The sequence below is a fragment of the Tinamus guttatus genome, unplaced genomic scaffold (genome assembly GCF_059628265.1).
Source record: "Tinamus guttatus ecotype Peru unplaced genomic scaffold, ASM5962826v1 Tinamus_guttatus_pri_ptg000334l, whole genome shotgun sequence".
NCBI classification, from domain to species: domain Eukaryota; kingdom Metazoa; phylum Chordata; class Aves; order Tinamiformes; family Tinamidae; genus Tinamus; species Tinamus guttatus.
In genome coordinates, this window is record NW_028288868.1 from 367,901 (window position 1) to 388,416 (window position 20,516).

Here is a 20,516-nt window from a genome sequence, read left to right on the forward strand (position 1 = left end):
AGCGTGCATGCGGCGGGGTGTACTCCATGGGGTGTGCGCTACAGGCGATGTGCGGCGGGGTGTGCGCTACAGGGGGTAACACACCGTGGGGTGTGCGCTACAGGCGGTGACGTGCAGCGAGGTGTGCGTTATGGGGGTACGGCATGTCAGGACTGGCCGCCTGTGCATCCGCCTGTGCATGTACAGCCTGGGCCACCTGACAGCCGGTTGGTGGCCATGAGGTCACCCTTGGTGGCCATGAGGTGGCCCTTGGTGGCCCTGGGTGGCCCTTGGTGGCCCTTGGTGGCCATGAAGTGGCCCTGGGTGGCCCTGGGTGGCCCTTGATGGCCCTGGGTGGCCCTTGGTGGCCATGAGGTGGCCATGAGGTGGCCCTGGGTGGCCCCTGGTGGCCCTGGGTGGCCCTTGGTGGCCCTTGGTGGCCCTGGGTGGACCTTGGTGGACCTGGGTGGCCCTGGGTGGCCCTGGGTGGCCCTTGGTGGCCCTGGGTGGCCATGAGGTGGCCCTTGGTGGCCCTGGGTGGCCCTGGGTGGCCCTTGGTGGCCATGGGCTCTGTTGCAGGACACTGGGACGTCCCTGGGGTCCATGGAGGGGACAGGCCGGAGCCCCACGGTAAGGGGAGCAACTACAGGGGGGACAGAGGATGATGATGGTGACGACGATGGTGATGATGATGGTGGTGACGATGGTGATGATGATGGTGACGATAATGATGGTGACGATGATGGTGATGATGGTGGTGGTGTCGATGGTGGTGGCAATGATGATGATGGTGACGATGATGGTGGTGACAATGATGATGGTGACGATGATGATGATGGTGGTGGTGGTGGCAGGTGAAGGCAGCCTGGAGCTGAGCCTGGCACTGGTACCGTCCCCTGCAGATGCTGCGGCTGTTGCTGGGGCTGTTGCTGAGCGCGGCGCGGGCCCGGGCGGCTGTGCACGTCAACCTCACCGAGGGTAGGTGGGACCCGGTGCGCGCGCCTGTGCGGGGAGGGGACACGATGCGCGCCCGGATACCCCTACACTGCGTGCAGGCACCCATGTGCACACCCGGACACCCCTACACCACATGCATCATCCATGTGCACACCCGGACACTCCTACACCATGTGCATGCACCCATGTGCACACTTGAACACCTCTACACCGTGTGCATCATCCATGTGCACACCCAGACCCACCTACACCTTGTGCATGCACCCATGTGCACACTTGGGCACCCCTATACCACGTCCATCATCCATGTGCACACCCGGACACCCCTACACCATGTGCATGCACTCACGCACACCCAGACAGCCCTACACCATGTGCATGCACCCACGTGCACACTCGGACCCACCTACACCGTGTGCATCATCCATGTGCACAGTCGGACACCCCTACACCACATGCATGCACCCACATACACACCCAGACAACCCTACACCGTGTGCATTATCCATGTGCACACCCAGACACTCCTACACCATGTGCATGCACCCATGTGCACACATGGACACCCCTACACTGTGTGCATGTATCCATACGCACACCCAGACAACCCTACACCATGTGCATGCACCCATGTGCGCACCCAGACAACCCTACAACACGTGTGTCATCCATGTGCACAGTTGGACACCCCTACACCGTGTGCATCATCCATGTGCACACCCAGACACTCCTACACCATGTGCATACACCCATGTGCACACCCAGACAACCCTACAGGCGCTTGCAGCCCTCTCAGATCCTCCTGCGCGCTGTCCGCCTGTCCGTCTGCCTGTGCACGCGTCCCCTTGTTCCCGCAGGCTGCCAGATCATCCACCCGCCGCGGGACGGGGGTATCCACTACCGCGGGCTGACGCCAACGCATGCACACTCGGACACCCCTACACTGCGTGCATCATCCATGTGCACACCCGGACCCACCTACGCCATGTGCATGCACCCATGTGCACACCCGGACACCCCTATACCACGTGCATCATCCATGTGCACACCCGGACACTCCTACACCATGTGCATCATCCATGTGCACCCTTAGACACCCCTACAGGCGCTTGCAGCCCCTTCAGACCCTCAAGGTCCCCCCGGGTCTACAGCCCGCGTGCTGTCCGCCTGTCCGTCCGCCTGTGCACACCTCCGCTGTTCCCGCAGGCTGCCAGATCATCCACCCGCCGCGGGACGGGGGTATCCGCTACCGCGGGCTGAGGCCCATGCATGCACACTTGGAGACCCCTACACCGCGTGCATCATCCATGTGAACACTCGGACACCCCTACACTGTGTGCACCATCCATGTGCACACCCAGACACGCCTACACTGTGTGCATGCACCCATGTGCACACTCGGACACCTCTACACTGCATGCATCATCCATGTGCACACACAGACTGCCTACACCATGTGCATAATCCGTGTGCACAGTCGGACCCCAACACCATGCGCATGCACCCATGAGCACACCCAGACACTCCTACACCATGTACATGCACCCAAGAGCACACCCAGACAACCCTACAGGCGCTTGCAGCCCTCTCAGACCCCCCTGCATGCCGTCCGCCTGTCCGTCCGCCTGTGCACGCGTCCCCCTGTTCCCGCAGGCTGCCAGATCATCCACCCGCCACGGGACGGGGGTATCCGCTACCGCGGGCTGACGCCGGAGGAGGTGCAGAGCGTCCGCTTCCTGCCCTTCGACTACGAGATCGAGTACGTGTGTCGGCCCGACCGCGAGATCGTGGGGCCCAAGGTCCGGAAGTGTCAACGCAACGGGACCTGGACCGCCATGGGCCACCCCAGCCGCTGCCGTGAGTGTCCCCGGAGCCACCATCCCAACGGGAACGCGTCCACGTGTGTGTGTTGGGGTGACGTCCCCGTTCCGGCAGTGCGGACGTGCCCCAAGATGCACCTGAGCTTGGAGAACGGACAGGCGGTGGCGCGGGGTATGGAGAGGGTGCCGGTGGAGGGCACGTGGTTGGAGTACAGCTGCGACGGAGGATTCCGGTTGGTGGGAAGCGCCCGGAGCAACTGCACCAAGCTGGGACGCTGGAGCAGCCCGAAGCCCGTCTGCGAGCGTGAGAGGGGGACGCGGTGCAAGGGAGGAGGGAACGGGGCCGGGGCGGCTCCGTGGGCATCTCAGGGGTTGGAGGTGTCCAGGGAACCCATGGGGATCTCTGGGGTTGGAGGTATCTGGAGAACCCATGAGCATCTTGGAGGTTGGAGAACCCATGGGGGTCTCTGGGTTTGGAGGTGTCTGGGGAACCCATGGGGATCTCTGGGGTTGAAGGTATTTGGAGAATCCATGGCCATCTCTGGGGTTGGAGGTGTCGGGGGAATCCATGGAGCATCTCTGGGGTTGGAGAACCCATGGGGCATCTCAGGGGTTGGAGAATCCGTGGGCATCTCTGGGGTTAGAGGTGTCTGGGGAATCCATGGGGCATCTCTCGGGTTGGAGGTGTTGGGGGAACCCATGGGCATCTCTGGGGCTGGAGATGTCCAGGGATCTCCATGGGTATCTATGGGACTGGAAGTATCTGGGGAATCCATGGGACATCTCTGGGGTTGGAGGTATCTGGGGAACCCATGGGACATCTCTGGGGTCAGAGAACCCATGGGGATCTCTAGGGTTGGAGATGCCCAGGGGTCTCCATAGGACATCTCTGGGGTTGGAGGTGTCTGGGGAATCCATGGGACATCTCTGGGGTTAGGGGAGTCTTGGGGCTCCACAGGACATCTCTGGGAATGGAGGTATCTGGGGAACCCATGGGGCATCCCATGGGGTCGGTGGTGTCCAGGGGTCCCCATGGGGCATCTCTGAGACTGGAGGTATCCAGGGAATCCATGGGACCTTTATGGGGTTGGAGATGTCCAGGGGTCCCCATGGGACCTTCATGAGGTCGGAGATGTCCAGGGGTCCCCATGGGACATCTCTGAGATTGGAGGTATCCAGGGAATCCATGGGACCTTTATGGGGTCGGAGATGCCGAGGGGTCTCCATGGGACCTTCATGAGGTTGGAGGTGTCCAGGGGTCCCCATGGGGCATCTCCGGGGTGGGGACACCCGGGTGACAGGCCGGGTCCCCACGTGGTGCCTCAGTTTCCCCTCCCTTCTCTCCCCATCCCCGCAGTCCGTCGCCCCTTCACAGGTGAGTGCGTCCTCCCCCTGCGCCGAGTTGGGTCTGTTCTCAGTCCGCCCCACACGGGGCCCCTCGGGTGCCCCCGGCCCCACGCGGAGCCCCCCATCCGCCGCCTCCATCTCCATCCCCTTCCCCATCCCTCCCTCCTCCGGCCTCCTCCTCCCTCCATCTGCTTCTCCATCCTCCCTCTTCCGAGCTCCCCATCCCTCCTCCCGACTCCCAATCCCTCCTCCCGGTTCTCAATCCCTCCCCCCGACTCTCGATCCCTCCCCCCGACTCTCGATCCCTCCCCCCGACTCTCGATCCCTCCCTCAATCCCTCCTCCTGGCTCCCAATCCCTCCTCCCGACCCTCAATCCCTCCCTCAATCCCTCCTCCTGACCCTCAATCCCTCCTCCCGACTCCCAGTCCCTCCTCCCAGCCCTCAATCCCTCCTCCCGGTTCTCAATCCCTCCTCCCTGCTCCAAATCCCTCCTCCCGACCCTCAATCCCTCCCTCAATCCCTCCTCCCGACTCTCGATCCCTCCTCCCGGTTCTCGAACCCTCCTCCCGACCCTCAATCCCTCCTCCCAGCTCCCAATCCCTCCCTCAATCCCTCCTCCCGACTCCCAGTCCCTCCTCCCGGCTCCCAATCCCTCCTCCCGGCTCCCAATCCCTCCTCCCGACTCTCGATCCCTCCTCCCTGCTCCCAATCCCTCCTCCCGGCTCCCAATCCCTCCTCCTGGTCCCACATCCCTCCTCCTGACCCTCAATCCCACCTCCCGGCCCTCAATCCCTCCTCCCTGCTCCCAATCCCTCCCTCAATCCCTCCTCCCGACTCTCGATCCCTCCTCCCGGTTCTCGAACCCTCCTCCCGACCCTCAATCCCTCCTCCCGACTCCCAGTCCCTCCTCCCAGCCCTCAATCCCTCCTCCCGGTTCTCAATCCCTCCTCCCTGCTCCAAATCCCTCCTCCCGACCCTCAATCCCTCCCTCAATCCCTCCTCCCTGCTCCAAATCCCTCCTCCCAACTCTCGATCCCTCCTCCCGACTCCCGTTCCCTCCTCCCGACCCTCAATCCCTCCTCCTGACCCTCAATCCCTCCCTCAATCCCTCCTCCCGGTTCTCAATCCCTCCTCCCTGCTCCAAATCCCTCCTCCCGACCCTCAATCCCTCCCTCAATCCCTCCTCCCTGCTCCAAATCCCTCCTCCCAACTCTCGATCCCTCCTCCCGACTCCCATTCCCTCCTCCCGACCCTCAATCCCTCCTCCCGTCTCCCAATCCCTCCCTCCTCTCTCCATCCATCCCCTCCTCTCCATCCCTCCCTCCCTTTGCTCCCAATCCCTCCCTCCTCTCCATCCCTCCCTCCTCCCGGCTCCCCATCCCTCCCTCCCTCCTCCCTTTCCCATTTTCCCATCCCTCCCTCCCCGTTCCCACCACCATCCCGTCTCATTGCCATTCCGGCGGCACCGCCGGCTCGCGCGGTGACATCAGCCGCCCCCCGCACACCCGCGCCATGGCCTCCCCATCGCCCTGACGCCCGGCATGGCGCGCGTCCCCGCCGGCGTCACCGCTGTCACCCGGCTGCGGCTGTTGGTGCTCAGCGCTCTGCTGGTGTCGCGGCCGCCGGCGGGGACAGGCAAGAAGGCGGTCCACGTCGGCGCGCTGTTCCCCATGAGCGGAGGGTGGCCCGGGGGACAGGCGTGCCTGCCGGCTGTGCGCATGGCCCTGGAGGACATCAACAGTCGGAGGGACATCCTGCCCGACTACGAGCTGCGGCTCATCCACCACGACAGCAAGGTGGGCGCCGCGGGGACGGGTGTGCGGGGATGGGGACGGGATGGGGACATGGGATGGGGACATGGGGATGGGGACAGGGGAATGGGATGGGGACATGGGGATGGGGACAGGGGGATGGGGACAGGGAGTACAGGATGGGGACAGGGGGTGCAGGGATGGGGACATGGGCACGGGATGGGGACATGGGCACAGGATGGGGACATGGGGCACAGGATGGGGTAGGGGATGTGGGCAGGGGATGGGGACAGGGGGTACAGGGATGGGACAGGGGACGTGGGGATGGGGACAGGGGCACGGGATGGGGACATGGGGTACAGGATGGGGACGTGGACAGGGATGGGGACAAGAGGATGGGGCAGGGGACACGGGATGGGGACAGGAATGGGGACAGGGGCAATGGGATGTGGACAGGGATGGGGACATGGGGTACAGGATGGGGAAATGGGGTTCAGGATGGGGGACAGGGGCAGGGGATGGGGACATGGGCACAGGATGGGGTAGGGGACGTGGGCAGCGGATGGGGACAGGGGGTACAGGGATGGGGCAGGGGATGTGGGGATGGGGTAGGGGACGTGGGGATGGGGACAGGGGCACAGGATGGGGACAGGGACACAAGATGGGGCAGGGGGTACAGGGATGGGGTAGGGGACGTGGGGATGGAGATATGGGCACAGGGATGGGGACATGGGGTACAGGATGGGGTAGGGGATGTGGGGAGAGGGATGGGGACCGGGATAGGGATATGGGCACAGGATGGGGCAGGGGGTGCAGGGATGGGGATGGGGACGGGGATGGGGACAGGGGCACGGGATGGGGCAGGATGCTCAGGAAGGGGGGACATGAGCAGGGGGCTCGGGGATGGGGACATGGCTGGGGATGGGGACATGGGCACAGGATGGGACATGGGGCACGGGGACGTGGGCAGGGATGGGGCAGATCTATAGGGCAGCAGGTCCAGGATACGGGTAGGGATGGGGCAGATCTATAGGGCAGCACATCCAGGGGGAGGAGGGACACAAATGGGGCAGCTCCATAGGTCCCAAGCCGAGGAGGGTACAGGGAACGGGGACAGGGACACGGCAGCCTAAGGATGGGGACGGGGGGGCACAGAGGGCTATTTGGGGGGCAGATGTGGGGCAGAGCAGGGGGGCCCGCGGGAGCCCGGCCGGTGACGCAGGTCCCAACGGGGGGCCCCGAATCCATCTGTCCCGTCCCCATCCCGCTCCTCCCCGTGTCCCCAATGTCCCCATCCCGGTGTCCATCCGTCCATCCCGTCCCCCCATTCCCAACCCCCCCGGCAACGTCTCCATCCCCCCCCCCCGTTGCCACGGCAGCGGATGCTGCTGGGCCTGCCGCTGGGTTGCCATGGCGACGGTGCCGGGCTCCTTTTTTTGGGGCTTTCCATGGCCTGAATTATTCATCGGAGCCGGAAGGAGCCGGGAAGCCACCACCCCCCCCCACCCCGGCCACCTGCGTCCCCTGGGATGGGGGGGACAAATAATGACATCCAAAGAGCCCCTCCCCCTTGGGGACAATGGGGATCTGTGGGGCCAAATAGGGGCACCCGGACGCCTGGGCCCCCTTGGGGACAATGGGGGCCAAACAGGGGCCACCCGGAAGCCTGGGTCCCCCTTGGGGACAATGGGAGTCTGAGGGTCCAAACAGGGGCCACTCGGACGCCTGGGCCCCCCTTGGGGACCACTGGGGCCAAACAGGGGCCACCTGGACACCTGGGCCCCCTTGGGGACAATGGGGGCCAAACAGGGGCCACCCGGACGCCTGGGGCCCCCTTGGGGACCATGGGGCCAAACAGGGGCCACCCGGATGCCTGGGCCCCCTTGGGGACAATGGGGGCCAAACAGGGGCCACCCGGAAGCCTGGGTCCCCCTTGGGGACAATGGGGGCCAAACAGGGGCCACCCGGATGCCTGGGGCCCCCCCTTGGGGACCACTGGGGCCAAACAGGGGCCACCCGGACACCTGGGCCCCCCTTGGGGACCATGGGGGCCAAACAGGGGCCACCCGGATGCCTGGGTCCCCCTTGGGGACAATGGGGCCAAACAGGGGCCACCTGGATGCCTGGGCCCCCCTTGGGGACCACAGGGATCTGTGGGGCCAAATAGGGGCCACCCGGACACCTGGGTCCCCCTTGGGGACTATTGGGGCCAAACAGGGGCCACCCGGATGCCTGGGCCCCCCTTGAGGACCATGGGGATCTGTGGGGCCAAACAGGGGCCACCCGGACGCCTGGGCCCCTGTGGTCCATGCGTTAGACCGGGAGGAGCAGGACGGTCTCCCGCGGCTCCGGAGCGGGGAATGCCCGGAATTCCCGACAACCACCGGAGCCCCCTGTTGTTGTCCCCGTGTGCCAACAGTGTGACCCGGGCCAGGCCACCAAGTACCTGTACGAGCTGCTCTACAACGACCCCATCAAGATCATCCTCATGCCGGGGTGCAGCAGCGTCTCCACGTTGGTGGCCGAGGCCGCCCGCATGTGGAACCTCATCGTGGTGAGGGACAACACCCGGCGGCCGGGTGACAACACCGCGACGGGGACACCCCTCTGTCCGCCGCCTCCTGCCCCTTTTTGCTGGGATTTGCCCCAGGATTTGCCCTATTTCCTGTATCCCAGGGGGGTAGAAACCAGCGCAGGCGATGCTGGCCGCCTGTTGCCCGTCCAAGTGTACATTGCTGCGTGCGGGGTTGATGCAAGCATGGGCTGTTGGGCTGGGGGGGTGTCTCCATGAGAGCGGAGGGTACACCGTTACAGCAGGGTGTTGTCACGGGGTGGTAGGAGGTCACTTAGGCTTTGGCGGTGACGCAGTTGCGGTTGTTGCCAGGGCTGTTGCTCCTGCTGCCACCGTTGTCCGGTTACAGCCACATGCAAACGCTGTTGCTGTGTGTGCAAATGTCACTGTCGCTTTGGGGTTGTTGCTGCCTGTGCGGCTGTTGCCACACAAACAGCCGTTGGCGTGTGCGGCTGTTGTTGGTGCATGTCAGCGTTCCTGTGCGTGCTGTTCTCTGTGTGCGGTTGTTGCCACGTGTGCGGTTGTTGCTGCCCCCCCTGCAGGCTTGTTGCCAGCGGCGCTCACACCCGGGCCGTTGTTGTCACCCGCTGTCAGCGGGGTGCATTGACACAACTCGCGCTGTAGCTGCCAACGGTTGTCACGCGTCCGCCTGTTGGCGAGCTCGGGGGTCCCCCGAGCCAGCGCTTTCCCTGTGTCATCCTCAAAGCGACGGCTGTTGGGATGCAGGCGGCGGCGGCTGTCGGGGCACAGGCGGCGGCGCTCACAGCCGCCCCGCGTCACCCCGCAGCTCTCCTACGGTTCCAGCTCCCCGGCCCTGTCCAACCGGCAGCGCTTCCCGACCTTCTTCCGCACACACCCGTCGGCCACCCTGCACAACCCGACGCGGGTCCAGCTGTTCAAGAAGTGGGGCTGGACCAAGATCGCCACCATCCAGCAGACCACGGAGGTCTTCACCTCGGTACGGCCCCGCCGCCTGTTCCTACCACCGCCTGGTCCTCCCACCGCCTGTTCCTCCCACCGCCTGTTTCTACCACCGCCTGGTTCTCCCACCGCCTGTTCCTACCACCGCCTGGTCCTCCCGCCGCTTGGTCCTCCCACCACCTGTTCCTCCCGCTGCCTGTTCCTCCCGCCGCCTGTTCCTCCCCACCGCCCAACCCGGTGACATCCGGCTCCCGCTCCGTCACCTCCAACCCCCGTTCCCGGCATCCCGCTCGCTACTCCCGGCCCCTCCGTCCTCCCCGGACTCACTCGGCACTCTCTTTCCCTCCGGCCTCCCCGTCCGCCTGTTCCCCCCCACCCCGTCCGCCTGTTCCCCCCGCTCCGCACACCCCGCGCCAGACCCTCGACGACCTGGACCAGCGGGTGAAGGAAGCCGGGCTGGAAATCACCTTCCGTCAGAGCTTCTTCTCCGACCCCGCGGCGCCTGTGCGCAACCTCAAGGTGAGTCCGATGGTACCTGGGAATGGCCAAAGGGATCAGGAGCGGAGACATCCCGGGACATCCTCCACCCACGGCCCGACCGCATAGAACAGGGTCCAAATTCCCCTCCATTTCGGGCTGGTATGCAAATGTATGCAAATGGCGGCAGCGGGGTGACATGTGTCACCCCACAGCGCCAGGACGCCCGGATCATCGTGGGGCTCTTCTACGAGACGGAGGCGCGGAAGGTCTTCTGCGAGGTGAGACGGGCGGGTGACAAGAGGGATGGATGGATGATGGATGGATGGATGGATGGATGGATGATGGATTGGTGGATGAATGGATGGATGAATAGATGGATGATGGATTGTTGGATGGATGGATGGTTGATGGATGGATGGATGGATGGATTGATGGATGGATGGATGGATGGATGATGGATGGATGGATGGATGGATGGATGATGGATTGTTGGATGGATGGATGGTTGATGGATGGATGGATGGATGGATGATGGATTGGTGGATGGATGGATGGATGGATGGATGATGGATTGGTGGATGGATGGATGGACGGATGGATTGATGGATGAATGGATGGATGATGGATTGGTGGATGGATGGATGGATGGATGGATGAATAGATGGATGATGGATTGATGGATGGATGGACAATGGATGGACGGATGATGGATGAATTGATGGCTGGATGGATGAGTGGATGGATGGATGATGGATGGATGGATGATGGATTGATGGATGGATGGATGGACAGATGAAGGACTGATGGATGGATGGATGAATGGATGGATGAATAGATGGATGATGGATTCATGGATGGATGGACGATGGATGGCTTAATGGATGGATGAATGGAAGATGGATGAATGGATGGATGGTGGATGGATGATGGATGGATTGATGATGGGTGGATTGATGGGTGGAAGGATGGATGGATGAATAGATGAATGGATAGATGATGGATGGATTGATGGATGGGTGGATGGATGGATGAGTGGATGGATGGTGGATTGGTGGATGGATGGATGGATGATGAATGGTCTGATGGATGGATGGATGGGTAGGTGGGTGGATAGATGGATGGACGGACAGATGGATGGACGGACAGATGGATGGATGGACAGATGGATGGACGGACAGACACCACTCAGCATCTCGGTCCCCTTCCACCCAGGTCTACAAGGAGAAGCTCTACGGCAAGAAGTACGTCTGGTTCCTCATCGGCTGGTACGCGGACAACTGGTTTCGCATCAAGGACCCGGCCATCAACTGCACCGAGGCGGAGATGGCCGAGGCCGTGGAGGGCCACGTCACCACCGAGATCGTCATGCTCAACCCCGAGAACACCCGCAGCATCTCCAACATGGTAGGGACGAGGAGGGGGAGCCCCGGGACAGGCGGTCACGGCCCGGCCGCGGTGTCACCAACTCCGTGTCCTCCCCGTAGACCTCCCAGGAGTTCATCGAGAAGCTGCAGAAGAGGCTGGGGAAGAACCCGGAGGAGACAGGCGGCTTCCAGGAGGCACCGTTGGCCTACGATGCCATCTGGGCCCTGGCGCTGGCCCTCAACAAGACCTCGGCCGAGCTGGTCAAGAAGGGTTTGCGCTTGGAGGACTTCAACTACAACAACAAGAACATCACCGACGAGATCTACCGGGCGCTCAACTCCTCCGCCTTCGAGGGTGTTTCGGTGCGTTGGTTGTCCCCAGGACCCCCGTTCCGGGCTCGTGGTGCCGGTGGGGACCTGACGCCGGTCTCTGTCCCAGGGTCACGTTGTCTTTGATGCCAGTGGTTCCCGCATGGCCTGGACCCTCATCGAGCAGCTGCAAGGTGAGCATGGGCGGGTGACGGCGTCACCGTGTCACGCGCAACAGCAGCCGCTGTCAACAAGCTGCATCGCCTGTAGGATAAGAATACACAGCAGCGCAGATGGAGGCTGTCCTGGTGGGGTTGTGCGCAAACGCTGTAGGTCGGCGGGGTGTTGTACCCGCCTGACCTGTCCCCGCTTTCCGCACAGGCGGCGTCTACAAGAAGATCGGTTACTACGACAGCACCAAGGACAACCTGTCCTGGTACAACAACGACAAGTGGATCGGTGAGAGGGGCTGTGGGGTGACAGGGGGGTCCTGGGTACCCCCCAAAACCCCCTCCGTGTCCCTAAATGTGCCATGGGCTCCGCAGGGGGTGCCCCTCCGGCTGACTACACCAAGGTCATCACCACGTTCCGGTTCCTGTCCCAGAAGCTCTTCATCTCCGTCTCGGTGTTGGCCTCGCTGGGCATCCTGCTGGCCATCATCTGCCTGGCCTTCAACATCTACAACGGGCACGTGCGGTAGGTACACCCCGTTCCCGCACCGTCGGCGCCGGCTGTTGCGGCCGGTCCTGTCTCCGTAGCTGCCCGGGGACCGGCGGTTGTTGGGGAAAGGTGTTGAGCGGCCGCTGCCCCTCTAGGTACATCCAGAACTCACAGCCGTACCTGAACAACATGACGGCGGTGGGCTGTACGCTGGCGCTTGCGGCTGTATTCCCGCTGGGCTTGGACGGGTACCACATCGGACCGGGGCTTTTCCCATTCGTCTGCCAGGTGAGGGCTGGAGGGGGGTAGCGGTACCACCAGAGCGGGTACAGCCGAAGGGGGTACAACTGAAGGGGGGAGTACAGCGTGAGGCCACAGCATGGGCACAGCCCGCAAGAGCATAACCAAGGGGTGATGGGTACACCTGGAGGAGGTACAGCCGGAGCGGGGTGTTCAGGGGGTACAACCGTCGTCCTCGGCAGGCCCGGCTCTGGCTGTTGGGCCTGGGCTTCAGCCTGGCCTACGGCAGCATGTTCACCAAGATCTGGTGGGTCCACACGGTGTTCACCAAGAAGGAGGAGAAGAAGGAGAAGCGGAAGGTGAGGAACAACCCCCGGGCGGGGTGTTCGGGGTGACGCCATGGGGCCGGGTTGACGCGGTGTCTCCTCACCCAAGACCCTGGAGCCCTGGAAGCTCTACGCCACCGTGGGGCTGTTGGTGGGGCTGGACGTGGTGACGCTGTTCATCTGGCAGATCGTGGACCCCCTGCACCGCACCATCGAGGTGAGGCGGTGCGGGCGAGAGTTGTCACCTTCCCAACCTACCCCCTGTTGACGCTCACACCCCGCCGTCTCCCATCCCTCCATCTCCCATCCCATCCCTGCAGGAATTCACCAAGGAGGAGCCCAAGACGGACACCGACGTCTCCATCCTGCCCCAGCTGGAACATTGTAGCTCCACCAAGATGAACACCTGGCTCGGTGGGCACGGACAGGCGACCCCAGGGGTCCCTTGGGATCCCCCAACCCCTTTTTGACCCCATCCCCGTCCAATTCCAGGGATATTTTACGGCTTCAAGGGGCTGCTCCTGCTCTTGGGCATCTTCTTGGCCTACGAGACCAAGAGCGTGTCCACGGAGAAGATCAACGACCACCGCGCCGTGGGCATGGCCATCTACAACGTGGCGGTGCGCACGTTGACGGGTCACCCGGTGTGTCCCGGTGTGTCCCCCCATCACCACCGCCGCGCGGTGACGCCGCCTGTCCCCGCCGCAGGTCCTGTGCCTCATCACGGCGCCCGTCACCATGATCCTCAACAGCCAACAGGACGCGGCCTTCGCCTTCGCCTCGCTCGCTGTTGTCTTCTCCTCCTACATCACCCTGGTGGTCCTCTTCGTGCCCAAGGTACCGCGCGACGCTTGGCGGCTGTTGCTCCGCCTGACGGATGGGTCTGGGCAGCCTCCCAGAGCTCTACCGGTCTCTAACAGGCGGCAGAGGGAGCTGGGTGGGTGTGTGCTCCGAGTGTGACATCCGGCTGTAGAAGTGTAGTGTCCAGCTGTAGTCTCAGGGTGTTGCCTCTGACAGGCAGAAGACGCGGGTTGTGTGGGTGCCTGCTCCGGGTGTGACATCGGGCTGTAGAAGCGCTGTGTCCGGGTGTAGCGTCAAGGTGTTGTCTCTGACAGGCAAAAGACACGGGTTGTGTGGGTGCCTGCTCCGGGTGTGACATCAGGCTGTAGAAGCGCAGTGTCCGGGTGTAGCGTCAGGGTGTTGTCTCTGACAGGCAGAAGATGCGGGTTGTGTGGGTGTTTGCTCCAGGTGTGACATCGGGCTGTAGAAGCACAGTGTCCGGGTGTAGCGTCAGGGTGTTGTCTCTGACAGGCAGCAGATGCAGGTTGTGTGGGTGTTTGCTCCAGGTGTGACATCGGGCTGTAGAAGCGCAGTGTCTGGGTGTAGTCTCAGGGTGTTGACAGGCGGCAGAGGACATCACCGGGTGTTGGGAGGGCTGTTCCCGCTCTGACAACCGTCGGTGGTGGCAGATGCGGCGCCTCATCACCCGGGGCGAGTGGCAGTCGGAGCAGCAGGACACCATGAAGACGGGGTCGTCCACCAACAACAACGAGGAGGAGAAGTCCCGCCTCTTGGAGAAGGAAAACCGGGAGCTGGAGAAGATCATCGCCGAGGTGAGGGTCCCCGCGGCGGGTGGTACCCGCACAGTCGGAAGACAGGCGGTGGCGTTGAGGTGTTGACACCGAGGCAGCGGGCGGGTGTTCCCAGCTCAACGGGGGTGGCGGGAAGGGGCGTTGCGGCGGGAACAGGCGGTTCCTCACGGTTCCCCCGCACACCCGCAGAAGGAGGAGCGGGTGTCGGAGCTGCGGCAACAGCTACAGGAGCGGCAGCAGGTGCGGGCGCGCCGGCGGTCCTCCAACCCCGCGCGCGACGCTGACAACCACTTCGCGCCGGCGGCCGCCCCGGCCCCCTTCTACCACCAGCCCAGCCTGCCCCTGGTGCGGTGTCTGGTCTCCGAACAGGCGGACAAGCTGGGACGCGGCAACTGCGACGGCAGCCGCGTCCACCTGCTCTACAAGTGAGGGGCTGTCAGCCGCCCTCCGGCTGTTGTCGGGCGGTGAAATTTTGCGAGGAGGCCGTTCCCTGAGCAAGAGGGTGGTTGGGATGGATGGAGACGGGTGGGCTGAATTAACAGGGAAAGCCCCTCCCCACACTCCTCGCCGGTCCCCCCGCGCCGACTGTAGCACAGTCGGACAGCCCGGAAAACGTAACTACCCCCCTCCCGACCCTCCATCCCCCCCGAAATCTCCCTGCTACACGCACACAACTTCCCTGCGTCACCCCGCGCTGTTGCGCACAGCCGGAGCCGGGCTCCCGGTACACACAGCCCGGGTGTAGCAGGCGGCCGCGCTCGGTTAATCCCCTGTACAGTGTTATTGTAGCCTAGGAGCGGGTCCGCCTGTTGATGCAGTCAAGGGTGGGGGGAGAAGGGCCAAGTACCACCGGGGGGTGCAGCCGGCTGTGTCACAAGCGGCCGGCTGCGATGCCTGTAGGTTACTGTCAGGCTGTAGCATACCACTGAGTCTAGTTGCTTAGTCAGACTGTAGTGCACAATTTTCTCTGGTTACTTGTACGTACAATCAAATCTTATTGCACACTGGGGTCGGGTTACTGTAATGTACTGTCAGGCTGTAGCTCACGACTGGCTGGGGCCAGGTGTTCATACAGCCGGGTCCGGTTGCTGTGTGTTGTCCGCCTGTGGCTAACACCCCGCTCCAGGGAGGTGTGAGCACAGGCGGATGGTGGTGGCTGGGTCTGGTTACCTGTATGTTTGATCAAGGTGTATGTACCGCTCCCGCGGGTCAGGTTACTGTCCTGAATGCACAGACTGTTGTATACAACAGGGAGGAAGGTCTGTTTTTTTCATATGTACAGTCGCACTTTAGTGAACAACCGGACACTGGTTATTCTCACTTCTCTGTCATCCTGTTCAGCCTAGAAATTATCAAGCAAACAGCCCCACAACAGCCCCCACCGGGGTGGTTGTTGCCCTTGTTACCCCCAAAACCCCGGACGGTTGTAGCCAGGTCACAACCTCCCCCTTGGCACAAGGGTTGTGCTCAGCCCTGCGCTTTGGGGTGACAGCGAGCCCAAGAAAAGGGCCTGGAGCAACAACCGCCCCCGCGTGTACACCGTGCCCGGTGCCCTCTCCCCTTTACCGCAGGTACAAGGGTACCGCGGGTGTCAGGCGCAAGCCCCACACCCCCAAAGCACACACCAACACCGTCACTGCGCCTGGCTCCGCGCGGTATCAGGGCCGCCTGTGATAGGGGCTGGGGGAAGGCGGCGGCTGTACCAGGCACCACCGCAGCGGAGGGGGTGTTGGGAAGGGCCCACCGCAAGCACAACCGGAGGGAGGAAAGTCACCCCACCAAGGACCCCCCGCACACAGCGGGTGTAGGGGCCGCTCCAAAACAGGCACCAGGAGGGAGTCAGTCGACAGGCAGAAAAACAACCTGTTTAATGAGGGCGGAGAGGGGGGGACGGGACAGTGTAGGGGGGGACATTGTAGGGGGGACACTGGGGTGGTCCCTGTGTCCCCCAAAGGGCAGGAAACACCCCCAAATTGAGCCCAATTGGGGGACATCCCATGTCCCCGTCACAGTTGGAGACGTGCCAACACCCCCAAGGCCACCGCGTCCCCAGAGAGCCCCGCAACACCCGGCGGGTCGGCTGTAGCGGGGGCACAGGTGAAGTTGGCGGGGGAACAGGCGGCGGGGACGAAGAAGAGGAAGACGCCGGAGAGGGTCAAGGCACCGGCCAACACCAGGGCGACCGTCAGCACCAACACCCGGCAGAACCCCCCGCCGCGCACGGGTGTCACCGGCGGCTGCGGCGGTGCCACCTCCAGGCTCAGCGTCACCGTGGGCACCGGTTGTCCCGCGGGGGGGACCACGTAGAGGAGCCCACGCGGGCGACTGTAGCGCACGGAACCGGCTACCGGTGGTGGCGGCAACCGGGCCAGGAGGTCGCGGCGGGTGGGCAAGGCCGGGGGTCCGCGGCGGCGCGGGGGGACAGTCGGCCGGCGGCACAGGGGACACCGGAGGGGACAACCGGCGGCCGCAGCGGTGAGACGGGACAGGCACTCGAGGCAGAAGGTGTGACCACAACCCAGCGCCTTGGGCGCCTTGAACAGGCGGTCGTAGCGGGTGAAGCAGATGACACAGTCGAGCGCGGAGCCGTCGCCACCGGGGACAACCGCCGGACAAGCCATGGAGGCGGTGGTGACAGGCGAGGGGTGTTGACACCCGCTCGCGGTGTCCCCCATATCTCACCTGCGGGTGAGCAACAGCCTCTGCGGTGACACCGGCACCGCGGGGTCCCCTCCGGGTGACACCAACACCCCCCCCAGAGGGTCCCTTTGTCACCCGGCCGCGCTCACCTGGTCCCAGGGAGGAAGAGGAGGCTCCGGCCACGGAGCCGCTCCGACTGTGCGACTGGTCCCGCCTGGCACCGGTGCCCGGGAACAGTCACACCCCCCCGCACCGCGTCACTCCGCCCCCAACGCGCCCGGATCCCACCGGGATTTTCCCCGGAATCGGGAAGCTCTCGGAGCACCCAGGAAGGAGATTCCCAGGCGAGTTAGGGACAACCCCGGGATAAGGCAACACCCCCACGCGATCCCGGCACCCCGTTCCCGTCCGGACGGCCGGGATGGGGGCGGGAATGTCCCGGAGGAGCCGCAGGGAAGACGGGGACGGAACAGGAATGGATTTTATTGGTGGTGGCTCCTAACGGTTGGACTTGGCCACGCGCTCCAGCTCGTCCTTCTTCTTGATGGCGTAGGAGTTGGAGGAGCCCTGCGAGGGGACACGGGGACGCGTCACCCGGGGGCCCTGGGGACACCCGCGGAGCCATCCGGGCCCTGGGGACACGGAGGGACCCCCAAGAGGCCCCATCTGATCCCTGGGGACCTGTCACCAGCTCTGGGGACACCCAAGGGACCCATCTGATCCTGTTACCACCTCTGGGGACAAAGAGGAATCCCCAAGAGGCCCCATGTGACCCCTGGGGACCTGTCACCACCTCTGGGGACACCCAAGAACCCACCTGATCCCTGGGGATCTGTCACCAGCTCTGGGGACCCCCAATGGACCCATCTGATCCTGTCACCACCTCTGGGGACACCCAAGGGACCCATCCAGGCCCTGGGGACACAGAGGGACCCCTGAGAGGCCCCTCCGACCCCTGGGGACCTGTCACCAGCTCTGGGGACACCCAAGGGACCCATCTGATCCCTGGGGACCTGTCACCACTTCTGGGGACACCCAAGAACCCAACTGATCCCTGGGGACCCCCAATGGACCCATTTGATCCTGTCACCACCTCTGGGGACAAAGAGGGATCCCCAAGAGGCCCCATGTGACCCCTGGGGACCTGTCACCACCTCTGGGGACACCCAAGGGACCCATCTGATCCCTGGGGACCTGTTACCACCTCTGGGGACACCCCAGGGACCCATCTGATCCCTGGGGACCCCTGGGGACACAGAGACACCCCCAAGAGGCCCCGTCTGATCCCTGGGGACCTGTCACCACTTTTGGGGACACCCAAGGGACCCATCTGATCCCTGGGGACCTGTCACCACCTCTGGGGACACCCAAACGACCCATCTGATCCTTGGGGACCCCTAAGGGACCCATTTGATGCCTGGGGACCTGTCACCACCTCTAGGGACACCCAGGGACCCCAAGGGACCCATGTGACTCCTGGGGACCCCAAGGGACCCTCTCTGTCCCCCTTCCAGCAGCACAGGGGACCCGTGACCACCCCAAGGAGCCACCTCCGGGGGACCTGGCGGAGCCACCACCGGGGGTGGCACCTCCATGCCAAGGACCCCGGGTGTCCCCCGTGTCCCCGGGTGTCCCCACGTGTCCCCAGGTGTCCCCGGTGTCACCTTGGCCGCGTTGATGAGCTCGTCCGCCAGGCACTCGGCGATGGTCTTGATGTTGCGGAACGCGGCCTCGCGGGCGCCCGTGCACAGGAGCCAGATGGCCTGGAGGGAGCCGGGAACGTCAGAGCCCGGAAAAGCGGGAAGGGACGGGGGGAAAACTGGGACGGGACGGGAAGGGGGGACACCGGGACGGGGGGGACACCGGGACGGGACAGGGGGACACCGGGACAGGGGGAAATGTGGGGACAGGACGGGAAGGGGGACACTGGGACAGGGGGAAACGTGGGGAAGGGAAGGGAAGAGGGGACACCGGGATGAGACGGGAAGGGGGGATACTGGGACGGGGGGGAAACGTGGGGACAGGACGGGAAGGGGGGACACCGGGATAGGGGGAAATGTGGGGAAGGGAAGGGACGGGAAGGGGGACACTGGGATGGGACGGGAAGGGAAGGGACGGGGGGAAAGGTGGGGAAGGGAAGGGATGGAAGAGGGGACACCGGGATGGGAAAGAGACGGGACGGGGGGGAACCCGGGAAGGGAAGGACGGGGGGACACCGGGACGGGAAGGGAAGGGGGGGACACCGGGACGGGAAAGGGAAGGGGGGGACACCGGGACGGGAAAGGGACGGGACGGGGGGGACACCGGGACGGGAAAGGGACGGGACGGGGGGACACCGGGAAGGGAAGGGAAGGAAGGGGGGGGACACCGGGACGGGAAGGGAAGGAAGGGGGGGGACACCGGGACGGGAAGGGAAGAAAGGGGGGGGACACCGGGACGGGAAGGAAGGAAGGGGGGGACACCGGGACGGGAAGGAAGGAAGGGGGGGACACCGGGACGGGAAGGGAAGGAAGGGGGGGACACCGGGACGGGAAGGGGACGGGACGGGGGGGACACCGGGACGGGACGGGAAGGGAAGGGGGGGACAGCGGGAAGGGAAGGGGGGGACACCGGGAAGGGAAGGGGGGACACCGGGAAGGGAAGGGGGGGACACCGGGAAGGGAAGGGGGGGACACCGGGAAGGGAAGGGGGGGACACCGGGAAGGGAAGGGGGGGACACCGGGAAGGGAAGGGAAGGGGGGGACACCGGGAAGGGAAGGGAAGGGGGGGACACCGGGAAGGGAAGGGAAGGGGGGGACACCGGGAAGGGAAGGGAAGGGGGGGACACCGGGAAGGGAAGGGAAGGGAAGGGGGGACACCGGGAAGGGAAGGACGGGGGGGGGGACACCGGGAAGGGAAGGGAAGGGGGGGACACCGGGAAGGGAAGGGAAGGAAGGGGGGGACACCGGGACGGGAAGGGAAGGACGGGGGGGGACACCGGGAAGGGAAGGACGGGGGGGGGGACACCGGGAAGGGAAGGGGGAACCCGGGAAGGGCTGGGATGGGGGGACACCGGGACACACTGGGAAGGGCCGGGATGGGGGGACACGAGGACAGGATGGGACGACACTGGGGACACTGGGACGGGATGGGAGGACACCGGGACGACGGGGACACCGGGACAGGGGGGACACCGGGGACACCGGGATGGGGGAACACCGGGACGGGGGGGACAGGGGGACACCGGGGACACGGGGCCGTCACCTGGTTGACGCGGCGCAGCGGGGACACGTCCACGGCCTGGCGGCGCACGGTGCCCGCGCGGCCGATCCGCGTCGAGTCCTCGCGGGGGCCGCTGTTGATGATGGCGTTGACCAGCACCTGGAGCGGGTTCTGGGGGAAAAACCGGGAAATGGGGAAAACCGGACCGGGAAACGGGGGGAATGGGGAAAAGCGGACGGGGAAATGGGGAAAACCGGACAGGAAAACGGGGGAAAACCAGGGGAGAAAAGGTGGGGACAATGGGGGAAACTGGGAACCAAACAAGAGGGAAATAGGGGGAAGAGATGGGGAAAACC

At 64.4% G+C, this 20,516-nt stretch overlaps 3 protein-coding genes across 3 annotated transcripts; 2 read left to right on the forward strand and 1 right to left on the reverse strand.

The window, feature by feature from the left end:
• The first annotated feature begins 590 nt into the window (after nt 1–590).
• On the forward strand, nt 591–4,135 carry LOC148593785 (gamma-aminobutyric acid type B receptor subunit 1-like). The gene is made up of 5 exons (XM_088529649.1): nt 591–609; nt 882–957; nt 2,590–2,793; nt 2,872–3,076; nt 4,114–4,135. The coding sequence occupies exons 2-5, from the start codon at nt 882–884 to the stop codon at nt 4,133–4,135; spliced, it is 507 nt and encodes a 168-aa protein (XP_088385775.1). The 5' UTR covers nt 591–609.
• A 1,546-nt stretch (nt 4,136–5,681) lies between these two features.
• Nucleotides 5,682–14,752, forward strand: GABBR1 (gamma-aminobutyric acid type B receptor subunit 1). Its single transcript, XM_088529666.1, has 18 exons — nt 5,682–5,900; nt 8,275–8,409; nt 9,215–9,385; nt 9,766–9,867; nt 10,041–10,106; nt 11,041–11,232; nt 11,313–11,555; nt 11,632–11,695; nt 11,883–11,960; nt 12,047–12,197; nt 12,317–12,449; nt 12,644–12,760; nt 12,837–12,944; nt 13,048–13,141; nt 13,220–13,347; nt 13,436–13,564; nt 14,197–14,340; nt 14,509–14,752. The coding sequence occupies exons 1-18, from the start codon at nt 5,775–5,777 to the stop codon at nt 14,746–14,748; spliced, it is 2,421 nt and encodes an 806-aa protein (XP_088385792.1). The 5' UTR covers nt 5,682–5,774; the 3' UTR covers nt 14,749–14,752.
• A 2,700-nt stretch (nt 14,753–17,452) lies between these two features.
• Nucleotides 17,453–20,331, reverse strand: LOC148593786 (small ribosomal subunit protein uS7; the record flags this gene model as incomplete). Its single annotated transcript, XM_088529650.1, has 3 exons — nt 17,453–17,526; nt 18,624–18,722; nt 20,203–20,331. Coding segments are annotated over 3 exons (297 nt in total), but the record flags the coding sequence as incomplete, so codon positions are not given.
• Nucleotides 20,332–20,516: the final 185 nt, after the last annotated feature.

What these genes read in the sequence shown, in the direction of transcription:
- LOC148593785 (XM_088529649.1), top strand. Translation starts at nt 882, where the DNA reads ATGCTGCGGCTGTTGCTGGGGCTGTTGCTGAGCGCGGCGCGGGCCCGG. An exon ending in GGGCCACCCCAGCCGCTGCC is followed by an intron (nt 2,794 to 2,871) that starts GTGAGTGTCCCC and finishes CCGTTCCGGCAG; the next exon opens with TGCGGACGTGCCCCAAGATG. An exon ending in GAGCGTGAGAGGGGGACGCG is followed by an intron (nt 3,077 to 4,113) that starts GTGCAAGGGAGG and finishes CCATCCCCGCAG; the next exon opens with TCCGTCGCCCCTTCACAGGT.
- GABBR1 (XM_088529666.1), top strand. Translation starts at nt 5,775, where the DNA reads ATGAGCGGAGGGTGGCCCGGGGGACAGGCGTGCCTGCCGGCTGTGCGC. An exon ending in GCATGTGGAACCTCATCGTG is followed by an intron (nt 8,410 to 9,214) that starts GTGAGGGACAAC and finishes GTCACCCCGCAG; the next exon opens with CTCTCCTACGGTTCCAGCTC. An exon ending in TGGAGAAGATCATCGCCGAG is followed by an intron (nt 14,341 to 14,508) that starts GTGAGGGTCCCC and finishes GCACACCCGCAG; the next exon opens with AAGGAGGAGCGGGTGTCGGA.